Below are 13081 nucleotides of genomic sequence, written 5' to 3'. Positions count from 1 at the left end.
AGGCTTGGGGCTCCACCCGCGGCCAGGCGCAGAACCGACCGTCCCGGAGCCGGCCAGTGGGGCTCGATGGCCAGCGCGGGGCTGCAGCTGACCGGCTACTTCCTCGCCCTGGCCGGCTGGGTGGGCGCCATCTGCGCTTCGGCGCTGCCCCAGTGGAAGCACAGCTCCTACGCCGGGGATGCCATCATCACGGCCGTGGGGCTCTACGAGGGGCTCTGGATGAGCTGCGCCGCGCAGAGCACCGGGCAGGTGCAGTGCAAGCTGCACGAGTCGCTCCTCTCGCTGGACGGTGCGTGGGGAAGGGGGACCCACGCGCGACCAACAACATAAAAAGGGGAGGGGGGTACCGAGACGGGGGAAGGGAGGGAAGGTGTGGGAGGGCAGGTCTCCGGCTTTGCCCGGACGGGGCATTTCTACTTTTTGGGGTGGGAGGGGGAGGGGGAGCCGGGTCGTGGGAACGGACCCACGCGCGTTGCAAAAGGCACCGGTGGCTCGAGACGGGGCTGGGAGAGGCAGATCTCTGGCTTTTCCCGGACGGTCTTTCTTTCTTTCTTTCTTTCTTTCTTTCTTTCTTTCTTTCTTTCTTTCTTTCTTTCTTTCTTTCTTTCTTCTTTCTTTCTTTCTTTCTTTCTTTCTTTCTTTCTTTCTTTCTTTCTTTCTTTCTTTCTTCCTTTCTTTCTCTTTCTTCCTTCCTTCCTTCCCTTCCCTTTCTTCCTTCCTTCCTTCCTTCCTTCCTTCCTTCCTTCCTTCCTTCTTCCTTCCTTCCTTCCTTCCTTCACTTCCTTTTCTTCCTTCCTTCCTTCCTTCCTTTCCCTCCCTCTGTCCTTCCCTTCCCTTTCTCCCTTCCCTTTCTTCCTTCCTTCCCTTCCTTTCCTCCCTCCGTCCTTCCTTCTTTCTTTCTTCCTCCTTCCTCCCTCCCTTCCCTTTCTTTCTTTCTTTCTTTCTTTCTTTCTTTCTTTCTTTCTTTCTTTCTTTCTTTCTTTCTTCCATCCTTCCCTTCCCTTTTCTTTCTTTCTTTCTTCCTTCCTTCCTTCCTTCCTTCCTTCCTTCTTCCTTCCTTCCTCCTTCCTTCCCCTCCTTCCTTCCTTCCTTCCTTCTTTCTTTCTCTATCTATCTATCTATCTATCTATCTATCTATCTATCCATCTATCTATCTATCTATCCATCCATCCATCCATCCATCCATCTATCAATCTATCTATCTATCTATCTATCTATCTATCTATCTATCTATCTATCTATCTATCATCTATCTATCTATCTATCTATCTATCTGCCTATCTTATATCTATCTATCTTCCTTCCAAAAAAAAATGTATACGTGGATTCAGTCCCGGTGGCCGGCTGGGGGGGCAGGGAGTGGCGTGGAAAAGGAATGCCGTGGGTGTGTGGGTGAGGGGCGTGGATTTGGGGGAAGGTTTGGAGGTCTCTCTCTCTCTCTCCTGGTTTGGCTGCCAGATTTTTTTTTGGGGGGGGGAATCAATCCATCGGTCAGAATAGAGCTGGAAGGGACCTCGGAGGTCTTCTAGACTAACCCCCTCTGCTCCTGCAGGAGACCCCAGACATTTCAATTAATCAGAATAGAGCTGGAAGGGACTTAGTCCAACCCCCGACTTATCTGGTCTTCTGTTCTTTTGGATAGATTTGGGGATTTTACAAATAACTCCCGGCGTGGGTGTCTTTAAAATTCACCAAAATAATCCTTTAAAAACTGGACTGCGGAGTACTTGTTTATTTCTATTTTATTTCTTTACCAAACTTATATACCTCCCGTCACCTTGGCATACGTAGTTTAGTACCGTTATTCACACTTACGACCGTTGCAGCCGACTTATGACAGTCGCAGCATTCCAGGGCTCCCGTGATCCGTTTTGCGACCTCCTGAGAAAGTCAACTGGGAAAGAGGGGGAAAACCAGGCTCGCTTAACAACCTTGCGTGACTCACTTAAGGACTGCAGGGATTCAATGGACAACTGCAGCCCCCCCAAAAAAAGGGGGGGCGGGAAGCTCGCTTTACAACCTGCCTCGGAAATTTTGTGGTTGTAAGGCGAGGACCGCCCGTAGGGATTCTCGCCGCTTTGCGCTCTGCACGTGACCCAATGGTTGCCTTGCCTTGCAGTTCACATCCAGACGTCTCGGGCCCTGATGGTGGTCTCCATCCTCCTGGGCTTCGTGGGGACGATTGTCAGCGTGGTTGGCATGAAGTGTACGAAAGTGGCGGACCAGAACCCCGTGGCCAAAAGCTGGATCGCGGTTTTAGGAGGCATCCTTTTCCTGCTGGCCGGTAAGGAAAAAGGGGGAAGAGCTCCCCCCCCCCCACAAAAGATACCCAGCCTGAAAATTAATTGGAGGAAGAAATAAAGACGGGAAATGAAAGAGAGAGAGAGAGAAAGAGGGGAAAAGAAGGGAAGAAGAAAAAGGAAAAAGGGAGGGAGGGAAGAAAGGAGAAGGAACAGGAAAGAAGGGGAAAAAAGGAGGGAGTGGAATGGAAAGGAAGGGAGGAAAAGGAGAAGGAACAGGGAAGGGGGGAGAAGGAAAGGAAAAAGGAAAGGAGAGGAAGAGAAGGAGGGAAGGAAGGAAGGAAGAGGAAGTGAGGAATATAGGAAGGGAAGGGGAGGAAGAAGGGGGAGGGGGAAGAGGCAGGGAAGGAAAAAAACAGAATATGTTGATCTCATTTTTTTACTCTCTGCTGGTCAAGGGCCAAAATAAAGATATTATGGAATTCTGTTAAGGAGGGAGGGCCGGTGGCCACGTCCTGGTCAGGGGTGAGGGTGAAACAGGGAACAAAATTCCTCTTGTGGGAGTGTTTGGAGGAATTGTGCTGCTGGAAGGAGAGGGAGGGAGGGAGGGAGGGAGGGAGGGAGGGAGGGAGGGAGGGAGGAAGGAAGGAAGGAAGGAAGGAAGGAAGGAAGGAAGGAAGGAAGGAAGGAAGGAAGGAAGAACAAAGAAAGAAAGGTAAGTAAAACATGCCATAAAAAAGAAAAAGAATAAAAGAGCAGGAAAGAAGGAAGGAAGGAAGGAAGGAAGGAAGGAAGGAAGGAAGGAAGGAAGGAAGGAAAGGGAAGATGGAAATGTAAGAAGAAAAGAGGAAGGAAGGAAGAACAAAGAAAGAAAGATAAGTAAAACATGCCAAAAAAAGAAAAAAGAATAAAAGAGCAGGAAGGAAGAAGAAGGAAGGAAGGAAGGAAGGAAGGAAGGAAGGAAGGAAGGAAGGAAGGAAGGGAAGAAGAAGGAAGGAAGGAAAGAAGGAAGAACAAAGAAAGAAAGGTAAGTAAAACATGCCAAAAAAGAAAAAGAATAAAAGAGCAGGAAAGAAAGAAGGAAGGAAGGAAGGAAGGAAGGAAGGAAGGAAGGAAGGAAGGAAGGAAGGAAGGAAGGAAGGAAAGAAGTGAAGGGAGGAAGGGGAGGAAAGAACAACAAAGGAACAAAAGAAGGAGAGAAAGCAGGAGGAAGGGAGGAAGAAATATGGAAGTGGGCGCTGAGCTGTAAAATGGGGCAAAACTCCCTTAATAAATGTTTCATTTAGCAACGTCAAGTTTGGCCATAACTAGAAGACTACCTGTCATTTCCCTCTGGCTGGCCCTATTTATTTATGTATTCGTTTTCTCTCTTTCAGGGCTGTGCACAGCCGGGGCCGTTTCGTGGTACGCATCCCGGGTGACCCACGACTTTTTCAACCCCAGCACCCCCTTGAATGCCAAGTGAGTAGGGGAGTCCCCTTGAGGTCATCCATCCGGATCACATGTCCCACCCGCCTCCCAAATTTTGAATTTCAGTGCCCCAGGTTTCTTTAAAAAAAAATAAAAAATAAAAATACCGCCAAGACAAAAAAATCAATTGATTTTTCCTCCATCTCAAAACACTCTTTAAAAAATCATATTTTCCGGAAAGTTAAACGAAGGCTGGTTTGGAAAAACCCAGCCAAAAGCCACCATTTCACTCCCCTGAGTAGAGCCTCCATTGTCAAGAGCAGGTTAGCTCTGAAAAAAAATATATCAGAGAATGGGAAGCCGAGGCAGGTAGTCCTCGCACTTACGACCACAATGGCAGCCCAAAATTTCTGTTGCTAAACAAGACATCGGTTAAGTGAGGTTGGCTCCGTTGGGAGACCTTCCTTGCCTCCATTGTTAAGTGAATCCCTGTGGTTGTTAAATTACTCACCCGGTCATTAAGCGAATCCGACATCAGAAGGTCATAGAAAGGGGATGGCGTGACCCCGTCGACTGTCGTAAAATACGAGTCAGTTGCCCAGAATTTTGATCACGTGTTCACGCAGAGATGTTGCTGCGGTAGGAAGGAAGGAAGGAAAGGAGGGAGGAAAGGAAGGAAGAAAGGAAAAAGAATAGCAGAATAATAGAATAATAGAGTTGGAAGGGACCTCTGGAGGTCTTCTAGTCCAACCCCCTGCCTAGGCAGGATAACCCTACACCCCTTCAGACAAAGGGTTATCCAACATCTTTTTAAAAACCTTCCAGTGTTGGAGCATTCACAGCTTCTGGAGGCAAGTCAAACACCCCATCCAAATCCGCCTGGGATAATTAACCAGCATTGGTTAAGGATCCTGGTTAGAACCTGGTTCCGTTCTTCTTAACGACGTTTGGCTTTCTTCCAGGTACGAATTTGGACCGGCTCTCTTTGTGGGCTGGTCGGCGGCCAGTTTGCTGATCCTGGGGGGCAGCTTCCTGGCCTGTTCCTGCCCCAAACCGGAAGACAGGAGGGGGCAGCAATATTACCGACAATCACAACCTCCGACAACCGCCACGAGAGAGTACGTCTAAGCTTCCCTTCGGCTTGGATCTCTTCCGGGTGACGAGACTGGAGAAACGTGTGCCGTTCTCGACGCTGGGTGGGGTCAGGCTAGATGGCCTCTGGGGTCGCCCTTCCCATTCTACAAATCTCAGGGTTGCTTTTTTGTTTTTTGGCATAGGAGGGAGGGGGGGAGGGAGGGGCGGCCTCCCCAATTCATACACCCCTCTTTTAAAAAAAATAAAATAAAATAAATTGCAGCGTGGGGTGTCCCCAAAATGAAATCTCTCACGCCCGGCCGGACAAACACACACACACACACACACACACAGAGCTTTCCTTGCATTGATAGTTTGGCAACTAACAGCCCTCTTGTGTTTTTTTGTTTTTCTTTTTTTTCCCCTTTTCAGACTCCCCGTCAAAAGGGATAATCACCAATGTGTATAGACACCTTCCGACATGGGAAGCCCAGAGCAGGCTTGAAATAATTTTTTTTTTTTAAATGATAAGAATAATGATAATAATAGTCCAGTTTTCCAACATTCAGGCCGTCTCGTTTTGGGAAAGCGAAAGGAAGAAAAGAAAACGCCCCGTTTTGGTAGAATTAAAGCCGCTTTTTAACATTCTTATTGTTGTTATTATTGGTATTTTTTTGGCGCCTGGTTCTCCTTTTGACAAGTTGATGTTCTCCTGTTTTGTAAAATAAATAAACCAGTACATAAATTCTTGTATTCTGTTGCTTTGGATTGAGGCCCCGGGGGAGGGGGGAAGTAAAAAAAACCCCCCCCAATTAAAAAAAAAAAAGGGGGGACCCCCCCCCCCCCCCCCTGACCTCAGGGTCCCTCACCCACTTGTTGAGCAGTGGGGGTTGGACTAGATGACCTCCGAGGTCCCTTCCAGCTCTATTCTGATTGATTGATTGATTAATATAACCTAAACTCACTTGCTTGAGCAGGGGGTTGGACTAGATGACCTCCGAGGTCCCTTCCAGCTCTTATTCTGATTGATTGATTGATTAATATAATATAAACTCACTTGCTTGAGCAGGGGGTTGGACTAGATGACCTCTGAGGCCCCTTCCAGCTCTATTCTTTGTTTGTTTGATTGATGGATTAATATAATATAAACTCACTTGCTTGAGCAGGGGGTTGGACTAGATGACCTCTGAGGCCCCTTCCAACTCCGTTATTCTATTTCAGTAGCAGAGACCCCTGAATCAGCCATTCCGGCTCTTCAAAGTTGATTGTTCAATTCAACCTCCTTTTTTTTCTTAATTTTTTGGGGAGAAATGGGGAGGGAGCTGGACACACACCTACAGGAAAGACTCGTTAATCTGATTTTTCTGCACAAATTGATGCTGCGAAGGAAACAGCTGGAGTGGAATGTCCTCCGGCGGCTATTTTTCGGCATCCAGCTGGGATTTTGCCGAGTTTTCCTCTCCGAAAGAGGGGGGGAAAGGGGGAAATTCTGCAAGAGTGAAGCTCAGCTTTTCGGTTCGGCATCCCCAAAGCTGTTCTTGCGCACCGAAGCATCATATTGTGGTACTTTTAAATGGGAAAAAAGGGATGGAAATATTCGCAATCGGCCGATGGATACTGTTTGGAGGTCCTTTGCGCCCTCTTCCAAGATACAGGCAGTCCTCGACTTACCACAGTTCGTTTAGTGACCGGTCAAAGTTGCAACGGCACTGAAAAAAAAGTGACTTGGGACCACGTCTCACACTTATGACCGTTGCGGCATTCCCCTGTGGTCCCGTGATCCAAATTCAGACGCTTGGTGAGCGACTCCTGTTTACGATGGTTGCAGTGTCCCTGGGGGCCCCGTTTTGTGACCTTCTGACAAGCAAAGTCACTAAACAAGTTGTAAGCTGAGGACAATCTGTATTGATTTAGCTTTTTCTCTTTTTCATTCTAATTTTTAATAGTGGGAAGGAAGGAAGGAAGGAAGGAAGGAAGGAAGGAGATAGAAGGGGAGGGTGGAAAAGGAAGGAAGGAAGGGGAAGGAGGGAGGGAGGAAAAGAGAAAGGAAGGAAGGAAGGAAAGAGAAAAGAAGGAAGGAAGGAGATAGATGGGGAGAGTAGAAAAGGAAGAAAGGAAGGGGAAAGATGGAGGTTGGAAGGAAGGAAAAATGAAAGCAGAAGGAGGAAGGAAGGAAAGAGAAGAGGAAAGAAGGAGAGTTTAGGGGAGGGTAGAAAAGGAAGGGAAGGAAGGAAGGGGAAGGGAAGGAGGGAGGAAAGAGAGGAAGGAAGGAAAGAAAAGAAGGAAGAAAGGAGATAGAAGGGGAGGGTAGAAAAAGAAGGGGAAGGAGGGAGGGCAGAAGGAAGGGAAAATGAAAGGGGGAGGAGGGAGGGAGGGAGGATGGAAAGAGAAAGGAAGGAAGGAAAGAGGAAGGAAGGAAATAGAGAGAAAGGGAGGGTAGAAAAGGAGAGAAGGAAGGAAGGAGAGAGAGAGAAGGGAATGAGAGAGTAGAAGAAGGAAGGAGCGAAGGGAAAGGAAGGGAAGGGGAGAGTAAGGAAGGAAGGAAGCAAAGAAGGAAAAAGTTTTGCAGCCAGCCACACATTCGTTCTTCAATACCCTCCACTCTTTTTTTTTTTTTTTTTGGAGACAAATTAACTGGAATTATTAATAAACACACACACCCGCTTTAGCCTTCAAAGAATGACAGCTGGAACAACCACCGAGCTGGTTTTTTTTTTTTTCTTTCTTCCCTGCCAGGTTTTTGAAGATGTCAACGTGCCTCCTTGGTGCTCCCTGACCCATAAGGGTTTTAATTGCCAGAAAGCCGTCACCCGTCAAACCCCAAAGCTGGACCGACATTAAAAAAGCAACACTGAACCCTCCCCATTCGAATCATGCTCGATCACGAGAGCAGGGAGTGGATTTGTGAAATAAAGGCTGGGTTATTTTATTTTTTTTCCAGCCTGTTTTTCCTGGATCAGATCTTGCTCCTGACTCATAAAATATTGCATTTGATTGACCCCCAAGTTGGTGGGGGCATGGTCTCCAGGTAGCTTTGCCTTCACAAACCAGAGCGCCTTCTTGGACCACCCCGTCCACCCATTGTCCAGGTAAAATTCCATTTTTCAGCAGGTAAAATACATTTTTCAGCAGGAAAAATTCATTTTTCAGTAGGTAAAATTCCATTTTTCAGCACGTGAAATTCTTCGGCAGGTAAAAATCATTTTTCAGTGGGTAAAATTCCATTTTTCAGCAGGAATAAAAGACAGGGAGGGCTTCGCTTTGCAAAATGTTTCAGGGGCATAATGTGTGCAAAATTTGGGGATGTAATACGTACAAAACGCAAGCTTTGGGCCAGCCAGCAATGGTAAGAGTGTGTCAAAGTGAGACACGCCTGATGATAAATGATGCTGAGGTTTGGAAAAGGTAGAGTGGGAAAACTTCCTAAAAAGATTTTGAGCTGATTGCCGGTGGAACTGACCGCCACAAGAAGCAATAGGCTCTTCTTCATGTATAAGCTAGAGAGGAATTATTCAAGTCCGATGTAACTTCATAGCTGAATTTTAATCAATGAATTTTCATCGTTCAGGAAAAGAACTTCACCACATCCAGGAAACAAGTTTTGAATAAAAGCCACAAATACTTTTATTAGGTAGGAAACAAATGAAAGAGAACATCGTTTATTAAAGTGATGCATCATAATAACATCGATTGATTAAATTAGGGTGGGTAGAGGCAGATGGCAGCAGGACTCAGGCAGTGTTGAAGAAGAGAAAGTGTGCCATTCATACAGGACAGGGAGTTTAAAAATGCAGATTATGCAAGCATTCATGAGAAAGGTCTACTAAACCAATTCAAGCAGAAATGGTTCGCTTCTGCATAACGTATCACGTAGCAAGGAAAGCTAAGGTGCTTGCGTTTTTTGAAGAAAAAAATATATAAGCTTATTTTCAGTTATCATAAAACTGATCCAAAGAGAAATAATATTGTTCAAACTAAAGGATAAAAATATTTAAGTAGCAATATTTAAGAGTGGAAAGAAAGAAAGAAAGAAAGAAAGAAAGAAAGAAAGAAAGAAAGAAAGAAAGAAAGAAAGAAAGAAAGAAAGAAAGAAAGAAAGAAAGAAAGAAAGAAAGAAGAAAGAAAGAAAAGAAAGAAGGGAGAGAGGGAGGAAGGAAGGAAGGAAGGAAGGAAGGAAGGAAGGAAGGAAGGAAGGAAGGAAGGAAAGAAAGATACTAGAATGCTATTTTAATATATATATATATAATCTTATTTTTATTTTTAGTTGGTTTTGGCTTTTTAATTCTTGTTTCAAAATTCCTTTAGTAATTTATTCCTTCCTTCCTTCCTTCCTTCCTTCCTTCCTTCCTTCCTTCCTTCCTTCCTTCCTTCCTTCCTTCCTTCCTTCCTTCCTTTCCTTCTTTTTCTTTCTTCTTTCTTTGTTTCCTTCTTTCTCTTTCTTCCTTTCTTTCTCTCTCTCTCTCTTTCTTTCTTCTTTCTTTCTTTTTCTCTTTTTTTACCGGCACCGCTTCCTCAGCCGTGGAGGGCGGGGGGAGAAGAAGAGAAAGAAATGACGTCTTTTAAAAAATCCAGTGAAAGCTTTATTTTGGTTTCCTCCAGTCCTGCAAAAATGGCAGCCGCTTTGCAACTGGTGTGCTTCTTCATGGCTCTGCTTTCCACTCTGTTTCTGGGTGCAGCGACCTGGTCGGATTGCTGGATCGTGAACGCTGATGATAGCTTGGAGGTCAGTGGCAGAAGAACGTCGGCACAACTGAATCGCGGAGAACGTCGGCCGAGCCCGTCGTATCTTCCAACGGACATAAAGCCGACATAAAATAAACTATCTGCAGTCATAGGCCTTTTCTTTCGTAGGTCAGCCACAAGTGCCAAGGACTCTGGAGGAAATGCGTCACTAATGTCCAAGACGGCATTAAGACCTGTGACCAGTACGATTCCATTTTGGCTGAACATCCCAGTAAGTGGTTTAATTCATCCCATTTAATTTGATTCGATTTAATTCCATTTAGAACAATTTTGTCAACAGGGGCCGGCAGCAGCTTTTCCGCCATTCAGCCAAATATTTTGGCCCGTATGTTCCTCTTGGCTTCTAGGGGCTCACTAAGAAAGGATTTTTCCAAATGACCCTCAGAGCATTTAGAGTAGAGTATTTCCTGTATTATTATTATTATTATTATTATTATTATTATTATTATTATTATTATTAACACGCTCTGATGCTAAGGAGTTCTACTCCCCCTCCCCACCTGAAAAGAAATCTCTTCCAAAGGCAAAACACAAGCGGAGGAGTTTCAGTTTCAGTTTCAGTTTCACAGCAGCAACCAGCTTTAGTACAGAACAGTTGAGCTAAGCCACACCCAGGCTCCTCGCTGTCCCCTTGCTCACACAGCAAATACTGTTTCAGTTTCCAAACAGCCCTCCACTCTCTCACACCGACAAGACGCTAGCCAGATGAATCCTGATGGATGCTGGGAGGCAGAGGCAGAATTCCCCTCCCTGCTTAATTTTCCTCCCCCTAAACTAAGCCCCACTACATAGTTTCGTAGCGAAGCTGGTTATCGATAGATGACCTTCAAGGTCCCTTCTCACTCTGTTATTCTGTTATTCCGTATGAAAGTGTCTCCTGCCCGAGTAGGGGGTATTGGGCTAGATGACCTCCAGGGTCCCCTTCTCCTTCTGTTTTTTTTTTTTCCTGTTATTTCTCTTAACTTTCTCCCCTTACAGTGAAAATTGTGGTGACGAGGGCATTGTTGATCACTTCCGACCTGCTTTCAGGCTGCGGCCTGGTGCTTTTGGTGGGCGGCCTGGACTGCATCAAAGGCTTCCTGGACGAGCCGCAGATGAAGCGGAAGATGCACTCGGCGGCTGGATTGGCACTTGGGACCGGAGGTAAGAGATCTCGGGGGCTGGTCTTTGTTTGACGAGCGCGCCACCATTTTCGGGCCACAGGCCGACATGTTTGCTCCTAATGAATCCTTTGAAGTTTTTTGAAGCTCGACTTCAAGCTCACGATTTCATGAGGGCGACTACCGGAACCCTGACAGACATTTAGGAAGACATTTTGTCGTTTCTAAAATGTTGAGATTTGGGAGGATGTCCTTTCTCCAGGTGAGTTTTGGCTCAAATAATGACGGTCCTTTTTTTTTTCTTTCCTTGACCAACCTGCCCAGGTGCGCTGGGATTGGTGGGCTCCCTCTGGTATGCCGTAAATGCGTACATGGAAAGGGCTGCCCATGTGCCCCTCAATGTCTTTTTGGACGTCCACCAAGACTTTGGATGGTCTTGTTGGCTAGGATTGATCGGCTCGGCGGGAAACCTGGCGGCCTGCATTCTCCTGTCGTGCTGCCTCCATTGTTCCTCTCCAGGTCAGTGAAATGGGTACACAGACGATTCTCAATGCGTGCTGAGGTCTTTCTTCACGTTGAGCCATGCTTCCCCATTTGGGACCTTCTAGAACAGTGATCCCCAACCTTTTTTATGCCGCGGCCCGGTACCGGCATCAGCTGGGCGCCGCCATCTTTTTTTGATGAAAAAGTGCTTCCGGAGCTTTCTACCGAAAAGCTCACTTTTCATCAAAATCTTGATGAAAAGCGCTTCCGGTGAGCTTTTCCGGAGAAAGCTGGCTTTTTCATCAAAAAAAGATGGCGGCGCCCAGCAACCAGCGGCCCGGTAGGACTTGTTCCACGGACCGGTGGTTGGGGACCCCTGTTCTAGAAGATCTAGCCAACTTCCAAGCAGAGCAATGCATTGCTATTTATGAATTCCCATCGATCGATCGGTTCATTCATTGATTATGGCCACTCTGTTCTACAAGACTGGAGAAAATTCATGTCTGTTCGATAGATGCTCCGAGGCAAACGCATGGATGTTCACTTAGCCATCAGTGAGAACTCATCCTGTCCATCATCCTGGCCTACCTTACAAGGATGTTGTGAGGTTTCCAACACCAGAAAAATATTCCACAGCCTCAATGCATCCGTTTCTCTGAACCAGGATAAGCTGCATTTTAAGAGTTAAAGGGGCCATAATTCTCAACTTCCTGAACATTTAAGCATTATTTTTGTATAAGTATCGGAATGCTGGCTGGGGAATTCTGGGAGTTGAAGTCCATACATGCCAGCTGGGGAATTCTGGGAGTTGAAGTCCATACATGCCAACTGGGGAATTCTGGGAGTTGAAGTCCACCCTTCTGAAATTTGCCTCATTTGAGAAACACCACCCTAAAAAGTGTTTCCTAGTCTCCTTGGCCTTGGATTGAGCTATGGATTGATCGATTAATTTGTATTTATCCAATTGATTTATCCATCTCGCAGAGTAGATCCGCCTGGTGTTCCTCTGCGTTTCCCAAACGCAGGCAAAATCTTTCTTATTTTATCTCCTTTTTTAAACACGGCAGCCAGGGGAGGGATAAATAAACTGCCATATAATCCCCCGTAGTCCGGATGCGGTCGAGGGAAGGAACGCCGATGGTTTGAGACCAGCTGCCCAAAATACATTCAAAATAAAACCCGTTTTGGTGGGGTGCCAGCCCAGCTGTTAAACCTTCACATCCCGTTGCAAACTGAACTTTGCTTCCCGGTCGTTAAACAGGAGCTGACCTGGGCAGGAAATCCCGAGGTGCCACCGCCGCTTTGCAGAGATCTACTCCCAAGATGTACGCAGTGGCTTCTCGGGTCTGAGGTGGAAACCGGCGTTCGGAGATCCCATCTCTCACATCTTTGGGGAAGCCAACAGAAGTTGTGTCAACTCGTAAAGCATCCCTGGCTTGCTTTTGAGTTGCCATAAGAAGGATGGTGTGGGGGGGGGAGATCTGATGGAGCAGGCTGACAATGCTCGGATTAAAGATCTCATTGGTGCATCCTTGTCTCCATCCTGAGCGACTCATTGGCTGATAAAGTAAAAAGGAACGTGTCTTCCACTTCTCTCTTTCCGCTCACTTTCTCCCTGCTGTGCACAACCTAATCAATCTCACACACCATTATCAATCAATCATATAGAATTGAGCTGGAAGGGGTAGGTAGGTAGGTAGGTAGATCTAGCTAGATGATAGACAGATAGACAGACAGACAGATAGATAGACAGATAGAGATATAGATAGATAGATAGATAGACAGACAGACATATAGAGATAGATAGATAGATAGATAGATAGATAGATAGATAGATAGATAGATAGATAATAGATAGATAGACAGATAGATGATAGAGACAGACAAAAGACAGACAGATTAGATAGATAGATAGATAGATAGATAGATAGATAGATAGATAGATAGATAGACAGATACAGACAGACAGACAGACAGACAGACAGGTAGATAGATGATAGACAGACAGACAAAAAGACAGACAGATTAGAT

At 46.1% G+C, this 13081-nt stretch overlaps 2 protein-coding genes across 6 annotated transcripts; both read left to right on the top strand.

Annotated features, from left to right (window-relative positions):
* On the top strand, positions 1 to 5371 carry CLDN19 (claudin 19). Its single transcript, XM_087944367.1, has 5 exons — positions 1 to 289; positions 2120 to 2284; positions 3617 to 3701; positions 4613 to 4768; positions 5157 to 5371. Exons 1-5 carry the CDS (start codon positions 67 to 69, stop codon positions 5191 to 5193), a joined length of 666 nt encoding a protein of 221 aa, XP_087800493.1. The 5' UTR covers positions 1 to 66; the 3' UTR covers positions 5194 to 5371.
* Positions 5372 to 7566: 2195 nt separating this feature from the next.
* Positions 7567 to 12579, top strand: LOC148129374 (claudin-16-like). 5 transcript variants are annotated; one of them, XM_087944437.1, is made up of 7 exons: positions 7567 to 7813; positions 8293 to 8355; positions 9324 to 9447; positions 9576 to 9678; positions 10446 to 10610; positions 10892 to 11086; positions 12312 to 12579. In XM_087944437.1, exons 3-7 carry the CDS (start codon positions 9334 to 9336, stop codon positions 12398 to 12400), a joined length of 666 nt encoding a protein of 221 aa, XP_087800563.1. In that variant the 5' UTR covers positions 7567 to 7813; positions 8293 to 8355; positions 9324 to 9333; the 3' UTR covers positions 12401 to 12579. The 5 variants fall into 5 exon arrangements, with proteins under 5 accessions (XP_087800563.1, XP_087800562.1, XP_087800561.1 ...); XM_087944436.1 differs by lacking the exon at positions 8293 to 8355 and having other exon boundaries at positions 7567 to 7835; XM_087944435.1 differs by lacking the exon at positions 8293 to 8355 and having other exon boundaries at positions 7571 to 7813.
* The last annotated feature ends 502 nt before the right edge of the window (positions 12580 to 13081 follow it).

The sequence above is a fragment of the Notechis scutatus genome, chromosome 16, assembly GCF_049901735.1.
Source record: "Notechis scutatus isolate UNSWTSFEM ecotype Mainland chromosome 16, rNotScu1.2, whole genome shotgun sequence".
NCBI classification, from domain to species: Eukaryota; Metazoa; Chordata; class Lepidosauria; order Squamata; family Elapidae; genus Notechis; species Notechis scutatus.
The sequence above is the reverse complement of the archived record's forward strand: the minus strand, read 5'-3'. Positions and strand labels throughout refer to the sequence as shown.